This window comes from Vipera berus (genome assembly GCF_964194415.1).
Source record: "Vipera berus genome assembly, chromosome: W".
Lineage (NCBI taxonomy): Eukaryota > Metazoa > Chordata > Lepidosauria > Squamata > Viperidae > Vipera > Vipera berus.
Genome location: NC_138210.1, coordinates 50,411,864 through 50,438,514, shown reverse-complemented (window position 1 = coordinate 50,438,514; position 26,651 = coordinate 50,411,864). Strand labels below are relative to the sequence as shown.

General features: G+C 45.1%; 1 protein-coding gene across 1 annotated transcript; it reads right to left on the bottom strand.

Annotated features, from left to right (window-relative positions):
• Positions 1–655: 655 nt before the first annotated feature.
• On the bottom strand, positions 656–26,651 carry LOC308676284 (sodium/glucose cotransporter 2-like; the record flags this gene model as incomplete). The annotated part of the gene is made up of 15 exons (XM_081342097.1): positions 656–1,286; positions 1,918–2,149; positions 3,721–3,936; positions 5,292–5,460; positions 6,185–6,335; positions 6,652–6,759; positions 11,754–11,889; positions 14,201–14,250; positions 16,660–16,740; positions 17,319–17,424; positions 17,742–17,846; positions 19,409–19,468; positions 20,083–20,187; positions 21,364–21,435; positions 26,541–26,651. The coding sequence occupies 15 exons, from the start codon at positions 26,649–26,651 to the stop codon at positions 1,021–1,023; spliced, it is 1,968 nt and encodes a 655-aa protein (XP_081198223.1). The 3' UTR covers positions 656–1,020.

Below are 26,651 nucleotides of genomic sequence, written 5' to 3'. Positions count from 1 at the left end.
CAACCACGGTAGGGACTGACAACTTGGTCGTTAATTGGAGTGGCTGTTAAATGAATTACAACTGTGCTTATGATCTCACCTCAGCTTTTCTTTGCTTTACAGACCTGCAAAGGTCATAAATGCTCGGTTGCAAAGTTACTTTTGCACCCCTATTGTAACTGCAAATGGTCACCGTCTGAGTTGCTAAATGAGGACTACGTGTACTCCTTGATTTTGCCTTTCCAAGCCGGTATCCAATACGTGCCTTGTTCACTATGGGGAAGTCTTCTTTTTATTTACATAGATTTTTAACTCACAAATTTGATTTTGTACCCCAAAGAGAAGTATAACCACTTTCTTTCGTGTCTGTTCCCTTGTCTCCTGTCTAGTATAGACAGATGCTATGATTCGTTTAATTTCTTCCCTATTCTGAATATACAGGTTTTTTTTCTGTCTCTCCCTCTCTCTCTCTCTCCCTTTTCCAAAAGTTTGTAAGGGATGAGATGGAATATGAAGCAATGTTGAAGAGTGAGTTTAACCCTTCTTGAATCCGTTAACCCTTATCTAGCACCAAAATGGTGCTAACCAGTAGTTGACTAGATTCCCATGCATAGGCACAACCAATAAATCAGTTTAATAGGAATTTAGCATGTGGCCTTGGTGTTTCCTGCCTGACGTGGTTTCTAAGACTGTGAAAACTGAACATTCCTAGTCATCTCCACACTTAAGAAGAAGGATGAGTTTCTCCTCAATTCCAGCTGTCAACAGTTTTGAGTGGCTTGTCTCTTTCACGATGTAATACAACTTAAAATGATCTTCCAAAGAGTTAGTTGTGATGAGTTTTGATGAATGTTGACTTGGATGCCGTAGTTAGATCTTTGGGACTTGGATGATGGCAGGTGACTCAGAAGACAGTTGTGAAGTCCCTCCTATTTCTGATTCCATCTTTTTGCTCCTGTTGTTCCTCTGGGGCTGATGGGTTGATGGGATGTAGCTGGAGGGGTTGGTGAGTAACGTATTCTATTGAGCTGTTGAGGATCCTCAGGCATAGTAGCCCCACATGAATATGGCCAGAGCCATCATGATCATAGCATTGGTGTTGACCACCTGTTTCCACAGCGTGTGCTTTGCGATGCCTGCCAGAGGCTGGAGATCCTTGTCCTTCTCTTCTGGGTTCAGTTCTGGCTCCTTTGGGCTGCCGGAATTCATTCCACAAAACCAGGCCAGGCCTTGACGGAGCTGGCCACAGGAGGTCATTGTTTTGGGATCTGGGTGGAGAGGGAACAGGCGTCTGAGCTTAGAGTTCTCTCAAAACATTGTGATGATTGTGAAATTGTGACAAGGGCAAACTCAAAAGGAAAGTCTCTCTCATACACATACACACGAAGAAAATTTGATGATTTGGGGACACGCTAGAATTGTTTGGATGTGTATTTTAGAAAGGCTGCATCTTGCTTCCCAAATAATACCATGTAAGAACTAGTGTGGTGTAGTGTTTTGGGGGTTGGGCTGGCATTGAGGAGACCCAGATTCAGGTCTACCCTCAGTAGGTGATTTTTGTACCAGTCATGCTCTCCCACCTAGCCTACCTCAAAGGAAAAAGGACTCCTATTTTATTTATTTAATTTTTATCCTGCCTTTATTACCATATAAGTAATAAAGGTACTTTAAAAAGTAATAAAAGTACTTTGTAAGTAACTCAATTTGGCAATAATACTTCTTCCTCTTTTCCCCCCCCACAACAACAACAACCCTGTGAGGTGGGTTGAACTGATAAAGAGTGATTGGCCCAAAGGCACCCAGCCAGCTTTGATGTCTAAGGCGGGACTAGAACTCTCAGTCTCCTGGTGATTGGCCAAACTCACCCGGCTGGCTTTCCTGCCTAAGGCAGGACTAGAATGCATCCGTCTCCTGGATTCTAGGCCAGCACACTTCAACCACTACACCAAAAGGGCTCTGCTTTGCGCTCCTGAATGAAGGAGAAATATAAGCCAAATAAATAAACACACAACGTCCCCTCACCATCCATTTCTAGGACCAACTCTGGTCTTCCGTTCTTGGTGGCTGCATTCTCTGCTTGCCGCTGTCGTTGTTTTGCTTCCTCCTCTTCCGTATCCAGGTCGACCCGTATCTCCTTACTGTGCCTCAGGCTGAATACCAGGCGATGCAGCTGGGTTGGCAGAACGGAAGTTTTGAGATGCACAAATGGTGAAACAGAATGACCCTGGGTGGGGAAGGGGATCCAGGGAACTGTTGCCCAACTCAAGATGGGCAACCAACTGGAAAAGATTAGTTTGGCTCTGTAAGTGACTGCATTCAATTGTCAAGCGATCCATTTCTGAGTGAGGGAGGTGAGCGATTCCGCGTCTGTTCCCTGATAATCACCATCTCTAATTTTCTTTGGCATCCCTGTTAGTGCCTATGAAGAACAACTGGTAAATAATTCAGTTGCCAGTAAAGAGGTTTGTGGACCAGCTTAGGGCCCTGAAAGAACGTGTGTCCCAGAAAACCAGGGCCCACTTTTGCAAACCGTTACTTTTTAGACTTTGTTGTGAAGTCTAATAAACTTCTTTTCTATTTGCAACTCAAAACAGAGTGGATTTCAATTTGTGTCTATTTTTGTGTCCAACACCCACAGCCATGTAATTCTGGCTCTTGACAACCAAGCCTGCATTTTTATGACAATTGAAGTCTCCTGCCATCGCCATTTGCAACCTTCCCGACCGACTTCCAACAAGCAAAGTCAATGGGGGAAGCCAGATTCGCTTAACAACCACATGAGAACAACTGGGGGGGATTCGCTTAGCAACCGTGGCAAAAAAAAAAGATTGTAAAATCAGACCTGAGTCACTTAACAACCGACTTGCTTAGCAGTGGAAATTTTGGTGCCAATCGTGGTCGTAAGTCGAGGACTAGAGGGAAGAGAGTAGAGGAGGGGGGAAGGAAGTAGGAAGGTTAGAGGGAAAGAGGAGGAGAAGTGGGGAGAAACGGGAGGGGAGTGGTGAAGGAAAGAGGAGAGGAAGAAGAGGGAAGTAGGAAAGAAAGGAGAAAGGGAGAAAGAAAGTAGAGAAGAGGGAAGAGAGAGAAGGAGGGTGGATACAGTGAAAGGGGAAATGGACGAGCAGCACCCAAACTTACGTGTATGTATTTATGTATGGCGATATATTTGTTGACTTGTTTGTGGAAGAAATGGGAAAATAAAATTGAATATATATATATAAAAACACAAAACAAAATTTACGTGTAGGTATTTATGTTGTTAAGAGTATTTGGTATTATTTCAAATAGCTTATGAATAATTCTTAACAATTATAGATGTGTTATTATAACTATTTTAGTTTTGTTATAAGGGAGTTAAAGAGTGGAAGGTTTGTTAACGTTTTAATAGATATTTAGCATATGTTTGCATAAGATTGTTATATATAACACCCTGTATTCTGCTTTGGGAAGTCTGGGGGGGGAGGGAAGGGGGGAGGGTTGAGGGGGGGGGCTTTTATTATTAAATTTTGTAAAACTTTTCAATAAAAAAAAAGAGTATTTGGTAGATTAGAATGTAAAAACAATGTACCTTAATACTTGATAAAATATTACGGTATATTTCTTGAGATGTATGGGGGAGAGTTGGAAAAAATAAAAAAAACTTTTAAATAATAATAAAAAACGTCGAGGACTACCTGCATTTCAATGCGCTGGCATTATTTTCCTCCTCCTCCCCCTTCCCCCAACTCCCCCTGTACTTACATGTTTGTCAGGAATCGGAGAAGTGCAGAGCGAGACCCCCACAGCAATGGCAGCTGTAGCCAAGAATAGGATCATGGCGAAGTAAAGGTAGTGGACGCCACAGATCAGGCGAGGGCAGGTGCTTGGAAAGAGACAGCTCCCTGTTCCGTGGACGAATTCTGGGATCATTCGGGCCATGCCTATGGCTAGTCCTCCCATCATGCCCCAGAAGGCACCCTGAAGAGGAACAGGGAGGATGAGGAACGAACAAGAAAGAGCTTTCCCCTTGTATCAGGGACACTTCACTCCTGCACTCCTTCCCTGTCCCCTAAAACTGAGAGACCGTTGCGAAATTTGGGGAAAGCCTGACTGTTAAAAGGTTTAGACGTGTGTGCGACACTGACTTCCTTCATCTCTGGTTCTCCACGTTAGCAGGCCAAGGTTTTCCCATCCCCAAGGCTGTATATATCATGAGACAGTTGACTTCAACAGTTGGCCGTGGAGTCCTAGTGGACAATCCCTTGACCACGAGCCAGCCGTGTGCAGCAGCAGCCAAAAAAAGCTAATACAATCCTGGGTTGTATAAACAAGAGGCATAGAATCAAGATCACACAAAGCATTAGTACCGCTTTATGAAACCCTAGTGAGACCACACCTGGAATACTGCAGCCAATTTTGGTCACCGTACCACAAAAAGGATGTTGAGAGCTTGGAAAAAATTCAGAGAAGAGCAACTAAGATGATCAAAGGCTTGGAGACTAAAACATATGAAGAATGGCTAGAGGACTTGGGTTTGGCTAGTCTAAAGAAAAGAAGAAATAGGGGAGACATGACAGCAGTTTTCCAGTATTTGAGGGGCTGCCACAAAGAAGAGGGGGTCAAATTATTCTCCAAAGCAACAGAGGCCACGACAAGAAACAATGGTTGGAAACTGACCAAAGAGAGAAGCAACCTGGAATTAAGGAGAAACTTCCTGACAGTGAGGACAATTAACCAGTGGAACAGCTTGCCTCCAGAAATCGTGGGCGCTCCATCACTGGAGGTTTTTAAGAAGAGGCTAGAGCAGGGGTAGGCAACCTCGGCTCTTTTATGACTCATGGACTTCAACTCCCAGAATTCCTGAGTCGGCATATTCTGGGAGTTGAAGTCCATGAGTCATAAAAGAGCCGAGGTTGCCTACCCCTGGGCTAGACAGTCACTTATCTGAGATGTTATAGGTTCTCTCGCTTGAGCAGAGGGCTGGACTAGAAGACCTCCAAGGTCCCTTCCAGCTCTATTCTTTTCTATTCAGCCCATGTCCTGATGACTTTGGCACTTGACAGAAGTGGTTTTCTTCTGCCTTCTTAGGGATATAATATTTTTCAACTTCCCAGTATCTGAAACCTCTGAATGGTGTCTTATTTGACTATCTTCTAGGAAGTCCAAATTGGCTTAGGTGGTCTAGATGCCACCATTCCAACTGGGCTTAAAATTCTGGTACTCTTATTTCCTCTGTTTGGAGTATTTGTGGTTCCCCTCCGTGGATCCCACTCCTTATGTGGAGTACGTTTGTCAATGTGGGTGGTTGTGTCTTTTTCTTTTAACCTGCTCACCTGCTCATTAAGCCTTTTGACAAAGACTCCAAGGAGAAAAATGACAGCAATGGGTGGGGCCAGATAACTGCTGATGGACTGGATGTAGTCAAAGAGCTGTCCACCTTGGGCAACCTGTACCACAGGGATCCACGCAATGCTGATGCCCACAAGCAGCAAGATCCACACCCTGTAGAGAGAAACAGCAAAGAGGAAATCTATCCCTTGGCTGGGATACAGGGACCAGCTTACAAAGTGGGGTTTAATTGAGGGTGGGAGAGGATTTTCACGGGTGTACTCACTGCCACGTAACATTTACTTATCTCGTGGTTCAAGTGAGTTCTAAGATTCACGTTTCTAATGCAGTTGACATGGCCTGCAGGATGGCAAAAATAGCAAAGAAGTGGACAAATTTTGGGAACCTTGTATTGTTTTGCAGTGGTATGGTGCCAGTGTGCATCATTCACAATCCTTGATGATGCTGACCAGCTTCCAAAACTGAAGGAAATAATGGCTAAGATCTCACGAATTTGCCAGACCTTGCAAGATTTCAAGGAGTGTGCATTACGTCTTGTAGATTCCAAGTGAGAATATTAACTTCTTGCAATGAATGATTGAATGAAAATGAATGAATGGATGAAAATATTAATTGAATGAATGAATGAATGAATGAATCAACGATGAATAGTGTTTTGGTGCCCACATCAGTGTACAACTCCCCTCACTCTTTGAAAATGTTGCCATCCCTTGTGTTGGTATCACCAATCTTCCCCCATCTGGCTAGAATGACAGTAGAGTCACAACACATCTGTAGGGCACCAAATGGAGGAAGACTAACAAGATGCCAGAGTTTGGTTTTTCATAGCAAGGGAAGAGTGTACATGGATTTGGGGTGTCCCAGATCTCTTTCTCACCGGCCCACAATCAACAGCTCCCTCTTATTGGCTTGTGGCCTCAAGCGTTTGTAGATGTCCATGGTGAAGAGGGTGCCGCTGCTGTTGAAGATGGATGCCAGGGAGCTCATGAGGGCTGCCAGCATCACTGCTAGCATCAAGCCCCGAAGGCCTGTCATAATAAAACATAATGGGGAGGAAGAAGGGATGAATTCCAGCGTTCAGCATCACTTGGGTCATACAGCTGGCTAAATTCACAATAGAGCTGGGACCCCTAATTTAATGGTAGAGTCCCAAATCCAATCCCTGCTATCTGTAGTAGGACTGGTCAAACCTCTCCATTATTGTTGATGGTCCCAACTAGATGGCCAAGCCGTTGATTCTGCAGGTAACCCTTGAACCATGGAGTTGTTACAAGCCCTTGCCACCCCCACCAACTTTGGCTAAAGTGAGTGCATTGGGGGTCAGGAAGGAAATAATCTTCTTACCATTTGGCATGAGAGACACAACCAGTTTTGGATAGGCAATGTTAGAACACCCAACTTCTGTACCACATATTTGCTTGCATTCATCTGGAACGACGCAGGCTACTTCATCTGAGAAGAAGAAGAAGAAGAAGAAGAAGAAGAAGAAGAAGAAGAAGAAGAAGAAGAAGAAGAAGAAGAAGAAGAAGAAGAAGAAGAAGAAGAAGAAGAAGAAGAAGAAGAAGAAGAAGAAGAAGAATGATTCTCTTGCAGGTAACAACACTGCATTAACATATACATGTGCACATACATGTGTATGACAAAGGATGTGTACGCCATATACTGTTTCTGCTGGGTGCCAAGAAGTGTTTGTTTTCACCATCTAAATAACTCACTTCTAAATTTGTGAGGTGCTAGGTTCTTAAATTAACTGGGGAGGAGAAGGGAGGAAGGTTTTGGGATCTTTTCTGTAGGAGATTAATAACAACAACAACAACAACTATTATTATTATTATTATTATTATTATTATTATTATTATTATTATTATTATTATTATTATTATTATTATTATTATTATTATTATTATTATTATTATTGGAGGTCATCTAGTCCAACCCCCTGCACAGACAGGAAGCAATCTACTCCTTGGCTCCTTAGAGAAGTAATACTATTTTCATAGTAGAAAAACAATAGCATTTGGACTCTTTTGATATAAATATTGTACATTAAAGAAATTTCTGTTTTAAGAAGAATCAGTCTGTCTGTCTATCAAGATTAATATCTTTTACCAATCATCAATCAAGGGATGTATGATAACCTTTCTCATCTTTATTTATCATCAATCAAGATTTCAGTAAGGCATCTGATAAAGTAGACCAAAACCTATTCCTTGGTAAGGTAGAAAAAGGTGGAATAGACAACGTCACCACCAGATGGATCTGTAGCTGGCTGGCAAACTGTACTCAATGAGTAGTCCTCAATGGCACTACATGGAGAGAAGTAAGCAGTGGGGCACCACAAGGTTCCGTCTTAGGCCCAGGACTCTTCAATATCTTCATCAATGACTTAGATGAGCGAATTGAAGAGGAACTCATCAAATTTGCAGATGACACCAAACTGACAGGAGTAGCCAACACCGCAGAAGACAAACTCAGAATCCCCCAAAAAATCTTGACCAACTTGATGGGCCCCATCCAACAAAATGAGTTTCAGTATGGAGAAAAGCAAAGTTTTACATTTAGGCAGGAAAAATCAAAGGTACAAGCCTGGGCAAGACCAGGTTTAAAAACAGTATCTGTGAGAGGGACCTTGGAGTCCTAGTGGACGATCACTTGACTATGAGCCAGCCGTGTGCAGCAGCAACCAAAAAGGCTAATACAATCCTGGGTGGTATAAACAGAGGCACAGAATCAAGATCACGTGAAGTATTCGTACCGCTTTATAAAACCCTAGTAAGACCACACCTGGAATGCTGCAGCCAAATTTTGGTCACGCTATCACAAAAAAGAGAGTTTGGGAAAAATTCAGAGAAGAGCAACTAAGATGATCAAAGGCCTGGAGACTAAAACATACAAAGAACGGCTGCGGGACTTGGCTTTGGCTAGTGTAAAAGTAAAGAAGAAATAGGGGAGATATGATAGCAGTATTCCAGTGTCTGAGGGGCTGCCACAAAGAAGAGGGGGTCACGTTGTTCTCCAGAGCACCAGAAGGAAGGACGAGAAACAGTGGTTGGAAACTGATCAAAGAGAGAAGCAACCTGGAATTAAGGAGAAAGTTCCAAACAGTGAGGACAATTAACCAGTGGAAAAGCTTTTCCTCCAGAAATCATGGGCGCTCCATCACTGGAGATTTTAAAGATTTTATTTATTTATTTATTTATTTATTTATTTGATTTATATACCGCCCTTCTCCCGAAGGACTCAGGGCGGTGTACAGGGCAATAAAAATAAGAATACAGGATACAAGATTTAAAGTTAAATGATTGTGCCCAATGTAGTAGGTTAGTTAAAATAATGTTAAAACCCAAACCCATCAGGCCAGGCCGGCTTGTTCGAATAGATAAGTTTTTAGATCACGCCGGAAGGAGCGAAGGTCGGGGGCCATCCGGAGTTCAGCCGGTAAGCGGTTCCAAAGGATTGGTGCACCCACCGAGAATGCTCTCCCCCTGGGGGTCACCAGCCGACATTCTCTGACCGGTGGTACCCTGAGGAGGCCCTCTCTGTGGGAACGTACAGGACGGAGGGAGGTTGACGCCGGCAGTAGGTGCTCCCGTAGGTAATCCGGACCTATGCCATGTAGGGCTTTGTATGTCATCACCAGCACCTTGAATTTCACCCGGAAGGCAAGTGGAAGCCAATGCAGCTCACGGACCAGAGGTGTAATATGGGAGTATCGGGAGACCCCCAAAAGAACTCGCGCAGCTGCATTCTGATTTGTTTATTCTTTTTATACAAAAAAACTCAAGGCAGCGAACATATCCAACACACACCTTCCTCCTTTGATTTTCCCCACAGCAACAAAAACCCTGCGAGGTGGGTTGGGCTGAATTGGGGGCTTTGGCTGGCTTTCATGGCTAAGGCAAGACTAGAACCAGGGGTGGGAGTCCGCCGGTTCGCACAACTTCGGCAGAGCCGGTAGCTAATTTTTTGTTGCCCAGGCCCAGAATGGACTTCCGGAAGTGGCATCCACAGAGAGAACCGGTTGCTCACATATTTGAATCCCACCACTGACTAGAACTCACCGTCTCCTGATTTCTAGCCTGCTGTCTTAATCACTAGAGTCTAGACCAGGGGTAGGCAACCTCAGCTCTTTTATGACTCATGGACTTCAACTCCCAGAATATGCCGACTCAGGAATTCTGGGAGTTGAAATCCACGAGTCATAAAAGAGCCGAGGTTGCCTACCCCTGGTCTAGTGTCCATGGGCTGGTTAGCTGCCCAGACTTCAGTGATTGTCACTTCATATAACCCGCCTTGCCTACCCTACAAGGTTCCATCCAAAAAAGGTACCGGAACTCCGTTCTGAGCGTTCTATGAGAAAAAAAGCCCTGACTACCACTTATCACAAGGCTAGAGGGCAACAGGAAAAGGAATCCAGCCTGTTTACTTGCTGTGTTAAGTGCTGTATTGCCAGAATCTCTTTACATGCTTGGAAATTAAACAAATCACGTGCCTTGCTAATAAAACAAAGAGCAAATTCACAGGGAGGTCCTGACCGTGCTGACTGTCTCATCGATTCCCAGGACCTCCCAAAGCCCTCCTGATTTATACTTTGGGGAGGGGGGGGTCACAGAGGTAGAATCTGATTCATCCAGAGCAGAGGGAAATTTGAGGGTGTTGACTGAGCCCTAGAGAGCTAGCTGACTAATCCTAGTTATTTCTGAAGAAAGCCTCCATAATGTGGATTGACTGTATATGCCAGGGGTCGGCAACCGGAAAAAGGAAAAGAGCCACTCAGAACCGGTTCCATCACACAAACAAAAAAGTGGGAGCCGCAAAAAGTGCGCACGTGTGCGTCCACTCACGCGCATGCGCAAAAAACATTTTGTGCATGCGCAAAATGGGAGGCACCTGCGCGGCGATGGGTCTCCCCTTTGGAGAGGTGAGCGCCGTCCCGTTCGGAGACCTGCCGCGTTCGTCAAACATGGACGAACGCGGCAGCTGTGCAAACGGGACGGCAGCGGTTTGGGAGAGGTGCGCGCGTTTGCACAGCTGCCGCTTTCGTCCATGTTTGACGAAAGCGGCAGGTCTCCGAAAGGATCGGCGGCAGCTTGGGAGAGGTGCGCGCACACCTCCCAAGCCGCCGCCGTCCCGTTTGCACAGCTGCCGCGTTCATCCATGTTTGACGAACGCGGCAGGTCTCCGAAAGGGACGGCGGAGGCTTGGGAGAGGTGTGCGCGCACCTCTCCCAAGCCGCCGCCGTCCCGTTTGGACGAACGTGGCAGCTGTGCAAACGGGACGGCGGCGGTTTGGGAGAGGTGCGCGCGCACCTCCGCCCTTTGGAAAGGTCCGTGCGCACCTCTCGGAACGGGCAGTGCCACTCTCCATTTGGAGAGGTGCGCGCGCACCACTGCCCGTTCGAAGAGGTGCACGCGCACCGGGCGACTGGGAGCCGCAGGAGATGGCTCAAAGAGCTGCATGTGGCTCCGGAGCCGCGGGTTGCCGACCCATGGTATATGCAGATCAACAGAGAATACTGCTAAATTGCAAAATTGGGTAGCGTTAAACTAATGTTTGGTTCTTACGCTTGAGCTGAGTTCTTTCATAGCCTCTTTTAAGAATCCTGCACATACAGCAAATCACTCTGGCTGGTGGTACCATAACTTTTTTTAGAATGAGAATTAGAATAACAGAGTTGGAAGGGACCTTGTGGGCCATCTAGTCTAACCTCCCCGCCCCGCCCCGCCCAAGCAGGAAACTCTACTTTCTTCATAATAGTTCTCCGCACAATACTGTTAATACAGTAATCATTATTCTCGCGCTACATACTTTGGTATGGTAAAGAAATAAACTATAACTGTCTCCATCTGAGGGAATGGCCGTTCAGTTGTGAATATTTATACTGCGGAGGCTCCTAGATTTTATTAGACCCGTTTTTACTTAAATGAAGAGAGAGTGTCTCTAGATCAGATTTTTTTTCTTTTTTTCTTTGCAAAAGTTTAAGAAGATTATTTTTGGATTAAAGCCGCTGAGAATAAAGCACCTGTTGAACTTTAATTGGAATGTCTTTCAAGTCTCTTCTACAAGCAGGCTGGGAGGGAAAAAAGTAGTGCTCGTAAGCAATAAGCAAACCAGGACTGAGAACATCACAAAAATCCGTACTGCCTCTAATGTAACTAGATAAGTTTCCTTACTTGAAATTAAATTAATACATGTTACAGATGATTTTGTTTTGCAGCATCTAGATCAACTTGGTTACAAGAGGTTGCATTCACAGCTACCTGGACTCTGCCAAAGTTGGAGAAGGATTCTCTTGGTTGAGTTGGGGGCCAAAGATCTTTAAATCCACCCCTTTAATTTAGTTCCCTCCAATAACGTCTGAGATTGTTCTTTGGTTCACTTAGATCAGCCATTTCACATTTTCCTTCTGATATCTGCATTCCAACCACACCGTCTCAGAGGTTTACCTGGATACAGGATCCGGCTAATCATGCCAGGCATAACCATGAGGAACATGGGTAGTAGTTTGAGGTACCCACAAAGGATGCAGCCAGCTTTGACATGGGTCAAGTTCTTCCCAGCCAGGCACCTCTGTACTATGACCTACATGGGATGCAAATGGGAAGGTTTGCTGTAAAACATCGATGTCATCTTCATTTCTGCTCTGCGGGGGGGGGGGTATCCTCGTACTCTTCAGGTACGATTTATGAGGTTGAACAACTAGATGGTCACAAAGTACGTTCTTCAATGGGATATTTTGATTACAAATTTGGCCTTAGCATGGGATTGCACTAGATGGCACATGGACAATTCTTTAAGAATGGTTGAGACTTAGATGGACACCCCTGGATGCCACTACAGAGAATTCTCTTTGAATCTCACTACATTAAATAGGAGCTTCCCTTTTCCACCAGGCATCTGCGGAAGAATTTTTCCACGGGCAGGATTCGATTCTGATAAATGGTACGGAAGGAAATATTTTTATTTCCCATCGGCTCTTCTGAACTGAAAACATATGGGCTGCAGTATGTTTGTCTAACTTCTGGATGGAACTTGGAAGAAAGAGAAGAAAACTTGTAGTTCTTTACACTAGTTTAAAGCCCTCATTGGAGGGTACGTAGCCTCAGAATCATATCAGAGGTAGAAAGTTGCTAAATTACAACTCCCAACGTTATTTTCCATCAGTCGTGCTGGAAGTTGTAGTTTAGGTACATAGGGAGGCTTCCTTTGTTTGGTACCTTCATTCTGTGATCTGATCATCCTCTTAAAGGTAATAATAATAATAATAATAATAATAATAATAATAATAATAATAATAATAATAATAATAATAATAATAATAATAATAATGTTGGAAGGGACCTTGGAGGTCATCTAGTCCAACCCCCTGCTAAGGCAGGAAACCCTATACCATTTCAGACAAATGGCTGTCCAGTCTCTTCTTAAAAACTTCCAGTGTTGGAGCATTCACCACTTCTGGAGGCAGGTTGTTCCACTGGTTAATTGTTCTGTCAGGAGGTTTCTCCTTAGTTCTAGGTTGCTTCTCTCCTTGACTAGTTTCCATCCGTTGCTTCTTGTCCTGCTTTCAGGTGCTTTGGAGAATAGCTTGACTCCCTCTCCTTTGGGGCAGCCCCTGAGATATTGGAACACTGCTATCATGTCACCCCTCACCCTTCTCTTCATTAAACTACACATACCCAATTCCAGCAACCATTCCCTATAAGCCTCCAGTCCCCCAATCATCTTTGTTGCTCTTCTCTGTACTCTTTCTAGAGTTAACACCTATCACTTAAGTCGTGAAGATTCTCAGTCATCCAGGTAAAGTTGCCTGAAAGTTGAGTCTTGGCAACTGGACTTATTGTCATCAACATATTGCCACACACTTTGGGGGAACAAACCCCTGAGGTTGGTGCAGGTGGAGTTGGTACATTCCAACGACTCTCTGCCCGAGGTGGGATTCAAATAGGTAAACAACCGGTTCTCCGTCTGGATGCCTCTTCCGGAAATCCATTCTGGGGCTGGGCAACCAAAAATTAGCTACCGGTTTTGCTGAACTGGTGTGAACTGGCTGAATCCCCCCACTGCTCTCTGCCTAACTAACTTGCTCTGACTGATGAAGCTGCTTCGATGAGCAGTGAAAAGTCTCAAACCAACAAGAAAATCAGTCCAATTGCCTTGACTTGACTTTCAGACACCTGTCACTTAAGTTTTCAGGATCAACCAAGAAAAGGGAAGCATAGAAGTACATTCCTATTATTCAATGATTTTTAAAGCAGCTGTGTTTTTTCTTCATGGAAGAGCACCCTAACAGTCAAGGAAAGCTATCCCTCTCAACATGCTTGGCCTTGCAAAACATAGGTTGAGTATATAAGTAGTCCTCAACTTATGCCCGGTCGCTTAGTGACTATTCGAAGCTATGACAAACCTTCCCAGGACTACTTACAATCTGAATGTGTAGTTCTGACAGCCGCTCCCCACTCCAAACCCCATGAACACGGGATCCCTTTTTAGGTGCTTGTCTGTGTGTAGCAGTGTCTCACAGTCACATGACTGTAATTGACAACATCTTCTTTGTAGGAAACAGGCATTTATTTCTGGTTTCTGGCGAAAAACGCCCACTGCGGATGATAGATTTGCTTAAGGCCCACCTTGTTTTCTTAATGACCGCAGTGATACCCTGAATAGGGACGTGAAAAAGGGAGTGATTCACTTAATGACTGCTGCAATAAAGGTTGTAAAGTCAGGGACATTCTTGTGTGGACCCATTTAATGACCAGCACGACCAGCAGGCCAACATTTCAGTTGTAAGTTGAGGACTATCTATATATAAAGTTGGGGGGTTATATAGAATTCAAGGTACGAATATTTCTAAGTGTGTCTCTCACTGTAAGTATATATATAGCCTATATATAGCCTCCATATATTTGTCAAATAATCCTTGATAACCTCCGACTTCACTGAAGGCTGTATGGGAAGAGTCACAGTCACGCTGGAACTGAAGTTGCATTTTTATTCAAGATGTTTGCATCCTACATTATACTTCCTGTTTCCCAGTTTGGAGATCTCTTCCCTCCCTCTGATTTTTTCCCTGTGCAATGAAATTGCAAACCAGGGTAGCAGGAGTTTTTTTTGGTTACAATTTTTGGAAAGTTAACCTTTGTTTTAGATCAGGGGCCTTCAAACTTGGCCCTTTTATGACTTGTGGACTTCAACTCCCAGAATTCCTCAGCCAGCATGCCTGGCTGAGGAATTCTGGGAATTGAAGTCCACAAGTCATAAAAGGGCCAAGTTTGAAGGCCCCTGTTTTAGATTTATAGGATCAGTTGAACCTGAATAATTTAACTAATGAATATGTAATTGCAAAAAAATGGCAGTGGCCAGAATGTCATTACAGGTGCAAAATCAAAAGGCTTATATAACTATGTTCATCACAAGGTAAATAAGGGTCAGTTGTGAAAAGTTTACTGATCTGATTTATCTCTGGTTCAAATCATGCCTCTTTTTTTAAAAAAAATACACAAAAGATAGAATGTGGAAATGGCATTATTTTTTTGTCCTTAAAAAATTGGGATTTGCTTTATGAGGATTCCCACCATCGCTGCCCTGTAATGACAAAAATTTCAGAGCGTCACATTTAATAAAAATGCCAGAGCATCACAAATGGCTGCTATAATGTAATGTGAACTCCCTCTACAGTGAATTAGTGAGTAAAATTATGTGATTCTGGATTAAATGGCTACTGCAAAAGGTAACTCTGGTTCCACTTTTTCCTTGGGTCTTTGGGATCCAGCTATTATTTCTCTATTTTTTGTTCTGTTGTGAGTTGAATTCCTTCAGAAGACTTTAAAGATGGAGGCTTTTGCTCTTCATTTTTTCTTTCTGGGATTTGAGGCTGAGCTGCTTCCATTCTAATCTTTTGCCCAATCAATGCAATATACTGTATCTCAAAGGGCTAATTATTCTAACATTCGCTCAAAAAGTTAGAATCGGATTTTTAGCAGAGCAATTTGCTTCTCCTATTGACTGCTGGGCTTTATATTTATTTTATTTATTTTATTTTAATTCCATTTATATCCCGCCCTTCTCCGAAGACTCAGGGCGGCTTTACAAACTTAGCAGTAGCCTTCATTCTATGTATATGCCTGCTTATTAGGGCTTTCACACACACACCCCAAGCGGCATTATTACAAAGTCAGCTTAATTGCCCCCAACAATCTGGGTCCTCATTTTACCTACCTCAGAAGGATGGAAGGCTGAGTCATAAAAGCAGCTGGTGTTACTTAAGGAGGCATTAGCCCGCTGCTCCACCAAGGCTGGTCACTGCACCAATACTATTATAGAGTAGACATTATAAATTGGGATGGATCAGGACTTCAGTTTGGCCTATGCAAGTAGTTCTCGAGGTATGGCTATAACTGAACCTGCAATTATGTTCGCAAGTCATGGCGGTTGTAAAACAGAGACTCAACCGGGTTTGAACACAGCGGTTGTAGAGTGTGACTGTTAAGTGAACGTTGCAGTCATTAAGCAAACCCATTACTTGCTGTGGGGTGGTTTTGCCAGGAGCCAGAAGTAAATCCTGGTTCCTGGTAAAAATGTTGTAAATCGCAGTCACATGACCGTGGAGTGCTGCATACAGCCCTCAATGCAGTCATGTGATTGCAAGGGGAGGGCGCCTGGATGTTGGAACTCTGAAGCTGGGTTGGTTTTTCAGAGTCCCTTTTAACTTTGAATAATAATAATAATAATAATAATAATAATAATAATAATAATAATAGAGTTGGAAGGGACATTGGAATCTGCTAGTCCAGGGGTAGGCAACCTTGGCTCTTTTATGACTCGTGGACTTCAACTCCCAGAATTCCTGAACCAGCATGGCTCAGGTTGGAAATCTCTCCATTTCTCCTCAGCATGGCTGGCTCAGGAATTCTGGGAGTTGAAGTCCACGAGTCATAAAAGAGCCAAGGTTGCCTACCCCTGCTTGAGCAAGGGACCCTAGACTATTTTGGACAAATGGTTGTCCAGTCCCTGCTTAGAAACCTCTAGTGTTGGAGTACAAACAACTTCTGAAGGAGGCCATTCACTGATTAATTGTTCTCACTATCAGGAAATTTCTCCTTAATTCTAGGTTGCTCCTCTCCTTGATTAGTTTCCATCTGTTGCTTCTTGTCCTGCCTTCAGGTGCTTTGGAGAATAGGTTGAACCCGCCCCCCGCCCTTCCTTGAGCAGTGGCTATGCAACTGGTTGTAAGTAAGGACTACCTACAGCTACTTCCATTGGGCTTTCTTGTATTTGTGGGCTACCGGAATCCGCCTTCTGCAGTTTGAGATGACAGAAGAAACCCAGTCTTTGTATCCTCAACATCCTACTCACCAAACCCCATCAGGACGAAAGCGCCTCCAATCATGACAAAAGTCTGGACTGTGTCAGTGTACATCAAGGCTGCCAATCCTCCTGAAAGTAAGATGGAGACACATATGCAGGTAGGATGATGATGATGATGCATTGGTTCCTTATACAACTGGCTCTGCATTATCTGCACCTGGTTTAGGCAAGTGAGCACCCTTTAAAGCAGGGCTCTTCAAACTTGGCCCTTTTATGACTTGTGGACTTCAACTCCCAGAATTCTAAATCTAAGATGCAAACTTCTAGCCACCACTCAAACACAAGGCCCGGGGGCCGGATGCGGCCCGCGAAGTGGTTTCATGTGGCCCGCGAAGCCATCCTGGAAACAGTAAGGGAACGGCCCCCGCTGTCTTGGCCCCGGCCCAGGCTGGCCAGGAGCCAATGTACAATTTCGTGGTGGTCATCTATGCTGAAATACATTCAGTCTTAGCTCCACAAGGCCATCTGGAAACAGCGAGGGACCGGCCCATGCCATGTCGGCACTGCCACCTCGGCGCATGCTGGGGAGGTATCACCCTTTGTGAGGAATGAAGAAATGCACCATCGCTTGGAAGTGGCCAGTACATGGCCCTGCCTACATTATTATCAATGTACCCAATTCATTCCTAGCCCAAGAGCCCAGTCACCTGTCATGGTATAAATGGTGGTTATGATCAGAAGCGCTATGACAGCTAGATAAATATTCCAGCCCAAGGCCTGCTGGATGAACACAGCCCCAGAAAACATGTCCACCTGCAGGTGAGAGAAGCAGAAAGGTTACCAGGAAGAGGCGCAGATTAGCTGGAACAAGGATCTACAAACGTGGCCCTTTTATGCCTTGTGGACTTCAACTCCCAGAATTCCTCAGCCAGGCACACTGGCTGAGGAATTCTGGGAGTTGAAGTCCACAAGGCATAAAATGGCCACGTTTGAGGACCCCCGAGCTAGAGTTTAAAAGCCACAAGAGCATTTATACCAGCCTTCCTAAATAGGCGAAAGCAGCAGATTTTTATTTCCAAATGTTCCCTCTCCCCATCACTGTATCCCGGATGTTTGGAGAAAGGACCTACTGATATTTTGGTGAAGATGTACATGAAAATAGAGAGGATGGAGAGGTAGAGACGGATTCGTTGGCCTCCAAAACGTTTCTTCAGGTACTGGGGCATTGTGATGACCTGCAAAGGGGGGGGAAAGCAGAGGGCATGTTACGGTTACTTATTATTTGTTGATTAGACTTTTATTCCACCATTATTACTTTATAGGTAATATAAAGTTACCATAAAGTAACTCAAGGCAGCAAACATACCTAATACTACTTCTTCCTCCCATTTTTCTCACAACAACAACCCTGTAAGGTAGATTGGGCTGAGAGAGAATGATTGGCCCAAAGTCACCCAGATGGCTTTCATGCCTAAGGTGGGACTAGAACTCATCTCCTGGCGATAGGCCCAAAGTCACCTAGCCAGCTTTCATGCCTAAGGCAAGACTAGAACTCACCATCTCCTGATGATTGGCCCAAAGTCACCCAGCCAACTTTCATGGCTATGGTGGAACTAGTATTCACTATCTCCTGCTTTCTAGGCCAGCCTTGATCATTACACCCAGCTGGTTCTTTTCTTTCCATAATAACAGAAGATTCCCCCAAAGGTCGGAGTGTTTAATCCACAACTCAAGTGTTCGGCAAGGCTTTCAAAGCATAAGAATTTTTGCAGGATCCAATCTGGGTCGGTCACTGGGCCCAGAGATTTTGTCTTCCAAGCTTTCGGACTTGTGCTGGAGCCCATCCTCAGGGACCTTCTGTATTTCAAGACGATTTGACAAGGTTGGCATGCTCGGATTGGCACAGTCAGGGTGACAAGAGACCTGCCTTCTCTGTCACCAGGCCTGCCTCTCCTTTGAAAGGTACTAAAGGCCAGGCCCCTTCCTCAGCTAATGGGTCAGGGAGCAGTGCAAATTTTCCCCAGCCCTTTATTTTTTGTGTTGCAGAAAAAAGAATAGGAATGGATCCTGTTTGCTTCAATTAAGAATCAGGAGGAGACTGGCCTTCGGCAAGCTGACTCTGGAAATTTGGCTGCACCGTTTTGTTGTGATTCAGGGTCAGCCTGTGGGTTCGGCAGTTGGGTCGGACGACTCAGAGGAGGAGGAGGGGGGTGTTGAAGAGCTTGCGGAGGGGATTGGACAGCTTGATGAGAGCCCCCAGCCAGGCCCCTCTCATCTGGTCACGACGCAGACCCAGCTGTGTGAGCCTGACAGCGTGGATGAAGATGACCCACAGCTGGCCCTGTTCAAGGACGCCCGACGCAGGAGGCAGTCAATCAGGAGTAAACAGAGGAAGGCAATGGGGCTCCTCGGAAGGAGGCAGAGAGAAGCCACGCCCTGAACTGTATTTAAGGGGGAATGCATGGGAGGGCTGGTTTGCTGAAGGCAACCGCTTGAAGAGCTCCTGTTTCTTGGTTCGTGTCTTCTTCTGTTTGTTTTTGTAGCAATAAATTTGGCAGGCGTAATTCCAGCCTCTTGCCTTCTTGTAAAAGGGGTTGTCCCTGCCTTTTCTGCAGGGCCGGTAGCAGGCTGGTACAGAACACGTTTCTCTCAGCTTAACCTACCTCGCAAGGCTGATGTGAAGAAAAAGTAGGGAGGGTGGAGAGAATGATGGAGCTGCCCTGAATTTTTTGGGAAGATTAAAAATGCCACAGGCAAGGAAACGAATAAATGTGCGACTGAGAGGAGAAATCAGTACCTCAGCAGAGAGGTAAACTGGAACAAAGAACCATCCAAGGAGAAGAACAAAAAATATAGCCTAAAAAAGAAAGAAAAGAAAAATGGAGTGAGAATTAATTAAGGTCGAGATTCCATTTTTTTCTTTCCCCTCCCAAAATCCTCATCAAAGCTTCTGAATGATTAATCTGCAGCTAGTGACAGGCAGAAATGAAACTGGTGATTATCTGATTATCTGTGTAGATGGACAAAATAAAAATTGCTCCAACAGCAGCAGAGCTGTGGGTGGGGGAGGGAGTCAAAAAAAGACAAGATGTCGTTCATATTGTATTATCAAACTCCTGCTTCTTCTTAGTGTGCATCATTGCACAATTGTGGGGGGGGGGGCATCTTGCCGTTGTTGATCCCCCCCCACCCTGCAGATACTCCTTTTTTCTCTGCTGGTGGGGAGGGGGAAATCAGGGACTACTAATCAAACTGCTCTGGTGCTTTCTGCTCAGCAAATGATGGTGATCTTGCTCTACCCCTTTGGCAAGGCTGAGCAACTATGTCCCTTTTATGACCTGTACACTTCAATTCCCAGAATTCCTGAGCCAGCATGCTGGGAGTTGAAACCCACAAGTTGTAAAGGGGCCATAGTTGCCCACCCTCGCACTGGGAAACCCCCCCCCCCAATCTTGTCTCTCTGCTACTTACATTCCACTCAAATCCTGCCACGGCCAGGCCATTCGCTGCTCCGGTGCCTGCCAGTCCTACAAAATGCCCGCTGCCAATGTTGCTGGCAAAGAGAGAGGCTCCAATCTGTGAACACAGCCACCATATTTTCTTTTTTTTATTTAAAAAAAAGCATATTGACTTTCCAAATCTACCTGGTCCTGTCGTCTTGACTCTTGTCTCCCAATTCATCCAGTAACTTAAGTCGCTTTTCTTCCACTCCTACCCCTGTCGCACTATGTGTTAGATGTTTAGTGCCAGCCATTGGCAGTTCCCCAAAAGGATCATCAGATGGAGGCAAAGAGGCTTCTTTGCTTCCACTGATGAGCCAAGGGTCTCGGACCCACAGCCCCATTGGCGAGAGAGTTTTATGGTCAAGGAGGGGCCAAGACCCCCCATAAATACCTCTGCACGAGGGGCTGCTCTTTGTTCTAATTCTAACTCTTGTTCCAGTTCTATTCTCCAGTTCTATCTCTACTCCTAACCTCTATTTTAGTCATGTAATGCTAGCTTGTTTTCTTTTATTTTATTTCTCTCTCACATGCAGGCATGAATGCTTTCATGCCAAATATTTCTTTCTCTTTGATCTATCATGAATAAAGCTAACATGATTGCATCTCTGCGTGATGCTTTTTGCTTGGAAGCTCCTTTAACGATTCACTCGTGAGAACACCTCACACTATCATAGTATCCTATGATTGGGTGACCATAGAGGTCATCTAGTCCAATCGCCATGCTCTTTCATATCGCTCTCCGTCCCAAATAAGCCACTTGATTTTCCTTCTCCCTCCTATAACTTTACTTTGCTGCATCCCCTATTCCTGTGGTGACGAACCTATGGCACGCGTGTCACAGGGGGGCACGCAGAGCCCTTTCTGTGGGCACGCGTGCCGTCACCCTAGTCCTAGGCCTTCAGCTGGGTTTTATAAAACCTTTTCACTTTAGGCCTCCGCCGCCGTGTGCCAAAAAAAAAGGTTCCATCAATCAATCCATTTCAAAAAGATCTCACAAAGTTGGAATTGATTGATTGAACTTTTTAGTCCCACCCAGTCTGCCGTTACCACTGCAGCCACACCCACCCAATGGGCCACACCCACCCAGCACCCGATGATACATAAATGGGTTTTGGGTTGCAGTTTGGGCACTCGGTCTCTAAAAGGTTTGCCATCACTGCTTATTCTAAAGAAGAGTGCCCTCCGTTCCATCCCTTAGTTGATTGGGGTCTCTTGTCTTCTCTCCCCCCTCTCTGTTTTGGTCACTCACCGGCCACCACAACATCTTCCTTCCAGCCAAGAAATATCCCCCCACTGTCCCTCGATTGATCCGGCGCATGGACTGCGAACCACAAGAGAAAGAGAAAGAGATGAGGATTTATTATCTCAGTCACATAACACAACCTACTGCAGTTGTCTTAAGCATCGTTTATGGAATAAACCACAAGTATCTGGGTTTCCTGCATCACGGTTTCCCTGTGCAGCCCTGCTTTTCTTTCTGTGATCCTTAGAACCTCTAATCTCTAAGGACTGACAGAAGTCATTTGAGTGCTATAATAGGGGTATCACAGTGAAGAAAGCAAAATCAAGTCCCCAAATGGTCCTCTAGCTCAGAGCCTTTCAACCTTTTCACCCATTGTACCACTTTTAGGATATGGCAACATCCGAGTACCACCAGTTGCCTAGCAAGGGGTCAAAAACGTGATGACCAAAAAAAAAGGAAAAAAGTGATGAAGTACAGGTAGTCCTCGACTTACAACAGTTTGCTTAGTGACTACTCAAAGTTACAATGGCACTGAAAAAAGTGCCCCCCAAGCCACAGCCAAGCAAGACACCTGCCTGCCCGCCCGGCGGCACTCTTCCTCCTGTCTGAGGTTTTCATAGTTGTGACCTTTGTTGAGGATTGGCAGCGGGGGTGGGGGAGTGGGTGTTTGGTTTTTATTCCCCCCCCCATCTGCTGGGTGGTTGCAGCAGTTTTTGGTCACCCTGGGACACTGTGACCGTCATAAATATGAATCAGTTGCCAAGCATCTGAATGTAAATCACAAGACCCTGGAGATGCTGCAACATTCCAGCTGATCGGCGCTTCTTCTGGGCTCAGCAGAAGCTCCAGGATCAGCGCCAAAGTCCAGCTGGAGCCTGGTGCTGATCCTGGCGCTTCTGCTGAGCCCTGACAGCCCTGCAGCTCCAGCTGTCTCTCGCTAAGGCTTGGGCGGTGCTGCCACCAGTTCAGCTCATTCCCCTCCCCCACTACCACTTTTCTAGGATGGCCGCGTACCACCTGCCAGGTGCCAATGTACCACAGGTGGTACCCGTACCACTGGTTGAAAAGCCCTGCTCTAGCTGAATCCAGACCTGCCCTCTGAGGTCAGCATCCCTCCATGTTGAAGCCCCTTGCAGATCCTTTCTGCCCCACTTCCCTGTTTACAATAGGAAGGTTGACAAAACACTCCAAATCGGGGGTCAACTTTAAGACCTGTGGACTTCAACTCCCAGAATTCCCCAGCCAGCGATCTTAAAAGGGCCAAGGCTGAAGAAAAACACTGCTGTAAATACAGTAAAGGAAGGGTATGTTGAGGGGCACGGTCAAAAAAGTCAAGATGGCGGGTGTGACAGTGTGATCAAAGCTGCTTCTTCTTTTTTTTTTACATGCAGTGCAGGTCGAGCTTTAATTGCACTGTTGCGCTGCTACCTTGACTTTTTTTTAACCCATGCCCTGAAATAAAGCCAGGTAAAAGATGCTAATATGATTCAGCTTGACACATATGAGGTACATAATCATTTAATCCCATTTAATCTGTATCAAAAGAGGTAATTTCTAGACTAAACTAGAAGAAAGTGCCTGGGAGCAGAATGTAATTCTTTAAAGAACAGACAGTTCAGTCACTCATTTCTTCAATTTTACTCATTACCAGTTCCCAGTACATTCCTGAACTGTGTAACTGAGGAGAATAATTAACCCCCTACAGCAATAAGGTCAGAAATTTAAAAAGACAAGACACTAACAGCCTGGATTAAAAAAGCCTAATAAACATGCATTTGAGTCAGCCTGCCAGCTTGCATTTGGGCAGAGGATTTTGTGGAAAAGGACTGCACAAGCAGTGGCCATGTCTCATTTGTACCCAGCACTGTCTGTGTTTAAGTGCTTTGTCTTTTCACAACTGACTTAATGTTATATAAATCCAAGGGATTTGGGTTAGACACCTTGCCCCTTGAACAGATTATATGCACTTTTATTTGCACTGGATGGTAATTTTGGTAACTCAGTCAGTTGTTTTGCTAATTAAAAATGCCCTTGTTAAACAATATTTGATTTCTAAATTCTGGTGCACTTTATTGAGTTGCCCAAATAAAAGATGATTCCCTGGGTAGTTTAAAAAGTTTATTTCTTCCAATTTATAAATGGAACATTATTCCAACGAATAAAAATAAAAAGGGAATGGCAGTATTAGGGGAAAAAAATACATTCGTACCATTATAATAGAAACAGATTGAAATAATTATTTATTTATTTATTATTTATTTATTAATTAAACTTATATACCGCCCTTCTTCCGTAGGACCCAGGGCGGTTCACAAGGCGATTAAAACAATATAACAATATAAAAGTTAATAACAAATTAAAATAAATTAAATTATCCTTAATTAAAATCTAAAACCCTTAACTCTAAATAAAAACCCAATAGCAATAGGTTAAAAATTAAAAGTTCTCAGTCCTGGCTGGAAAACTCAAAGAGCCAGGTCTTCAGGTCCCCGCGGAATGAACGAAAATCTGGGGCAGTCCTGAGCTCTACGGGTAACTGGTTCCAAAGGGCAGGCGTGCCCACAGAGAAGGCCCTCCCCCTGGGTGTCGCCCTCCGGCAATCCTTTGCCAGCGGCACCCTGAGAAGGCCTTCCCTGTGGGAGCGCACAGGACGAAGGGAACTTGATGCCGGCAGCAGGTGTTCCCTCAGATATCCCGGACCCAAGCCATTTAGGGCTTTATAGGTCATCACCAGCACCTTGAATCTCACCCGAAGGGCAACCGGAAGCCAATGCAGCTCGCGGAGTAGAGGTGTTACATGGGAGTATCGGGGAGCCCCCATCACAACTCGCGCGGCCGCATTCTGCACCAGTTGAAGCCTCCGAGTGGTCCTCAAGGGCAGCCCCATGTAGAGAGCGTTACAGTAGTCTAACTGGGAGGTCACGAGCGCATGAGTGACTGTGGGCAAGGCATCCCGGTCCAGATAGGGCCGCAACTGGCGCACCAGGCGAACCTGGGCAAAAGCCCCCCTGGTCACAGTTCCTATATGATCTTCAAAACTGAGCCGCGAATCCAGGAGGACACCCAAGTTGCGAGCCCTATCGACGGGGGGTAACACCTCACCCCCCATCATTAAAGGTGGAATAGGATGATTCACTCGAGATGCCTGTACGCACAGCCACTCAGTCTTGGCAGGATTGAGTCGGAGCCTGTTTCTCCCCATCCAAACCCGAACCGCCTCCAGGCAACGGGACATCATGTCGAGGGCATCACTGAGCTGGTTTGGGGTGGAAAGAAAAAGTTGGGTATCATCGGCGTACTGATGATACCCCACCCCAAAACCATGAATGATCTCACCCAGCGGCTTCATATAGATATTGAACAGGAGGGGAGAGAGGACCGACCCCTGAGGAACTCCACAAACGAGAGACCTCGGGGCGGACCTCTGCCCTCCCGTCAACACCGACTGCGAACGGCCCAAGAGGTAGGAGGAGAACCACCGTAGAACAGTGCCCCCCACTCCCAACCCCCTGAGACGTCGCAGTAGGATACCATGGTCGATGGTATCAAAAGCTGCTGAGAGATCTAATAGGACTAGGACAGAGGAACAACCCCTGTCCCGAGCCCGCCAGAGATCATTCATCAGCGCGACCAATGCCGTCTCCGTGCTGTACCCGGGCCTGAAACCCAATTGGTACGGGTCAAGATAATTAGTACCTTAGAATCAAAGGAGCATTTAAAAAGTTGGTATGAATCAAGATGCACCTGCATTTTCTGAGTTACAGCTCACAAAAGAAATACGTATGCTTTTTAATAAGATTTATCAGTAGGGAAGGGTGCTGTCAGACTTCACCTGATTCTGGTGAGAAGAGGAAGCCATATTGAAGCTTCCCCCCCCTTCTCCTGTCTAAATAAGCAGCAGGAGTGCTATTTTATTCGATGATTAATGTCAGGACCCACCCCAAACCACGTCTTTGGAAGACAAAACTCTTGGAGCCAAATCTTAGTCCAAAAGGATCTTTACTATGACATGCTTGGTTGTAGGAATACAAGACAGGACTTAATATTGTTCTACAAACTAAACCCTTATAAAGAGTTCCCGGTTCACCCCCCCCCCCTTAACCCCATTTGGTCAGTCCCCCATCGTTCACCTCGTATCATCCCTCTCGTGGGAAAAAGGAACTTAGGACCTTTTATGTTTATTGCTCTCTTCCGTGACACAAGCCAGATGCTCCTACCCTAACCCCCCCTTTTGTTCCCCCAGTTCAAAAGGCTTCTCTTTTCCTTTGAAATGCCTAATACAGGCTCAATACACATTCATTCCCTCCTCCTCGGGAGATGGCAGGATCCATGGAATAACGTTTTAAACATACATTTATGAATATGATATAAATGGATTCTGACAATTCCTCAGCTTCACCCCTTCTAAGAAATAAAGGATACCAGGGTATACAGACTTCCTTGGCCTATAAACCCTTGCAAAAAAATTAAAGATACTGAGATAAAATAGAGAATCTCAAAATCTTTTTCATACTTCCCTGAAAGCAGTTGATCTTGATTTAGATTTCCCTTCCTATCTATCAGCAAATTTGGATCCGGTTTTCAATCTGGAGGGAATCCACACCCTGGAAGAAAATCTTACTGTTTCCAGTATTGTGAGTCTAAAACAATTCATTTTTAGGGAAATTAAGAGACCCTTTGAACCTCATCTGAAATTTTGCCTAGCAAGGAACCCCAGCAGTACAAGTAAAGTAGTCCTTGACTTACGACCACAACTGAGACCGAAATTTGCATGGCTTAACAGTTGTTAAGTTTGTCCCAATTTACAACTTTGTTTTGCCACACTTGTTAAGCGAATTGCTGCAGTTGTTAAGTGAATCATGCAGTTGTTAAGCAAAACTGACTTTGCTTCTCAGAAGCCAGCTGGGAAGGTTACAAATGGTGATAGTGCAACTGTCATAAGTACATGCCCGTTGCCAAGCATTTAAATGTTGATCGTGTGACCGCAGTAATGCTGCAAGGGTCAAAAGTGCGAAAACCAGTCTTCAGTCTCTTTTTCAGTGACACCGTAGCTTTGAATGGTCCCTAAATGAATGGCTGTAAGTCGAGCACCACCTGCACTTTTTACAAACTAAATGCCCCACTACTTGCAGAGCAATTTCAGCCCAGCGTCACATGCCAGGAAGAAAGGGACTTCTACGTACCCAAAGGCCAGTGCCAATGACCGCAAGGAAGTAAAAACAGATGACCAAAATGTCTGCCGCATTGCTGATGGCCGCCTTTTTAGACGTGAAGGTTGGTGATTTTGCCTCCAT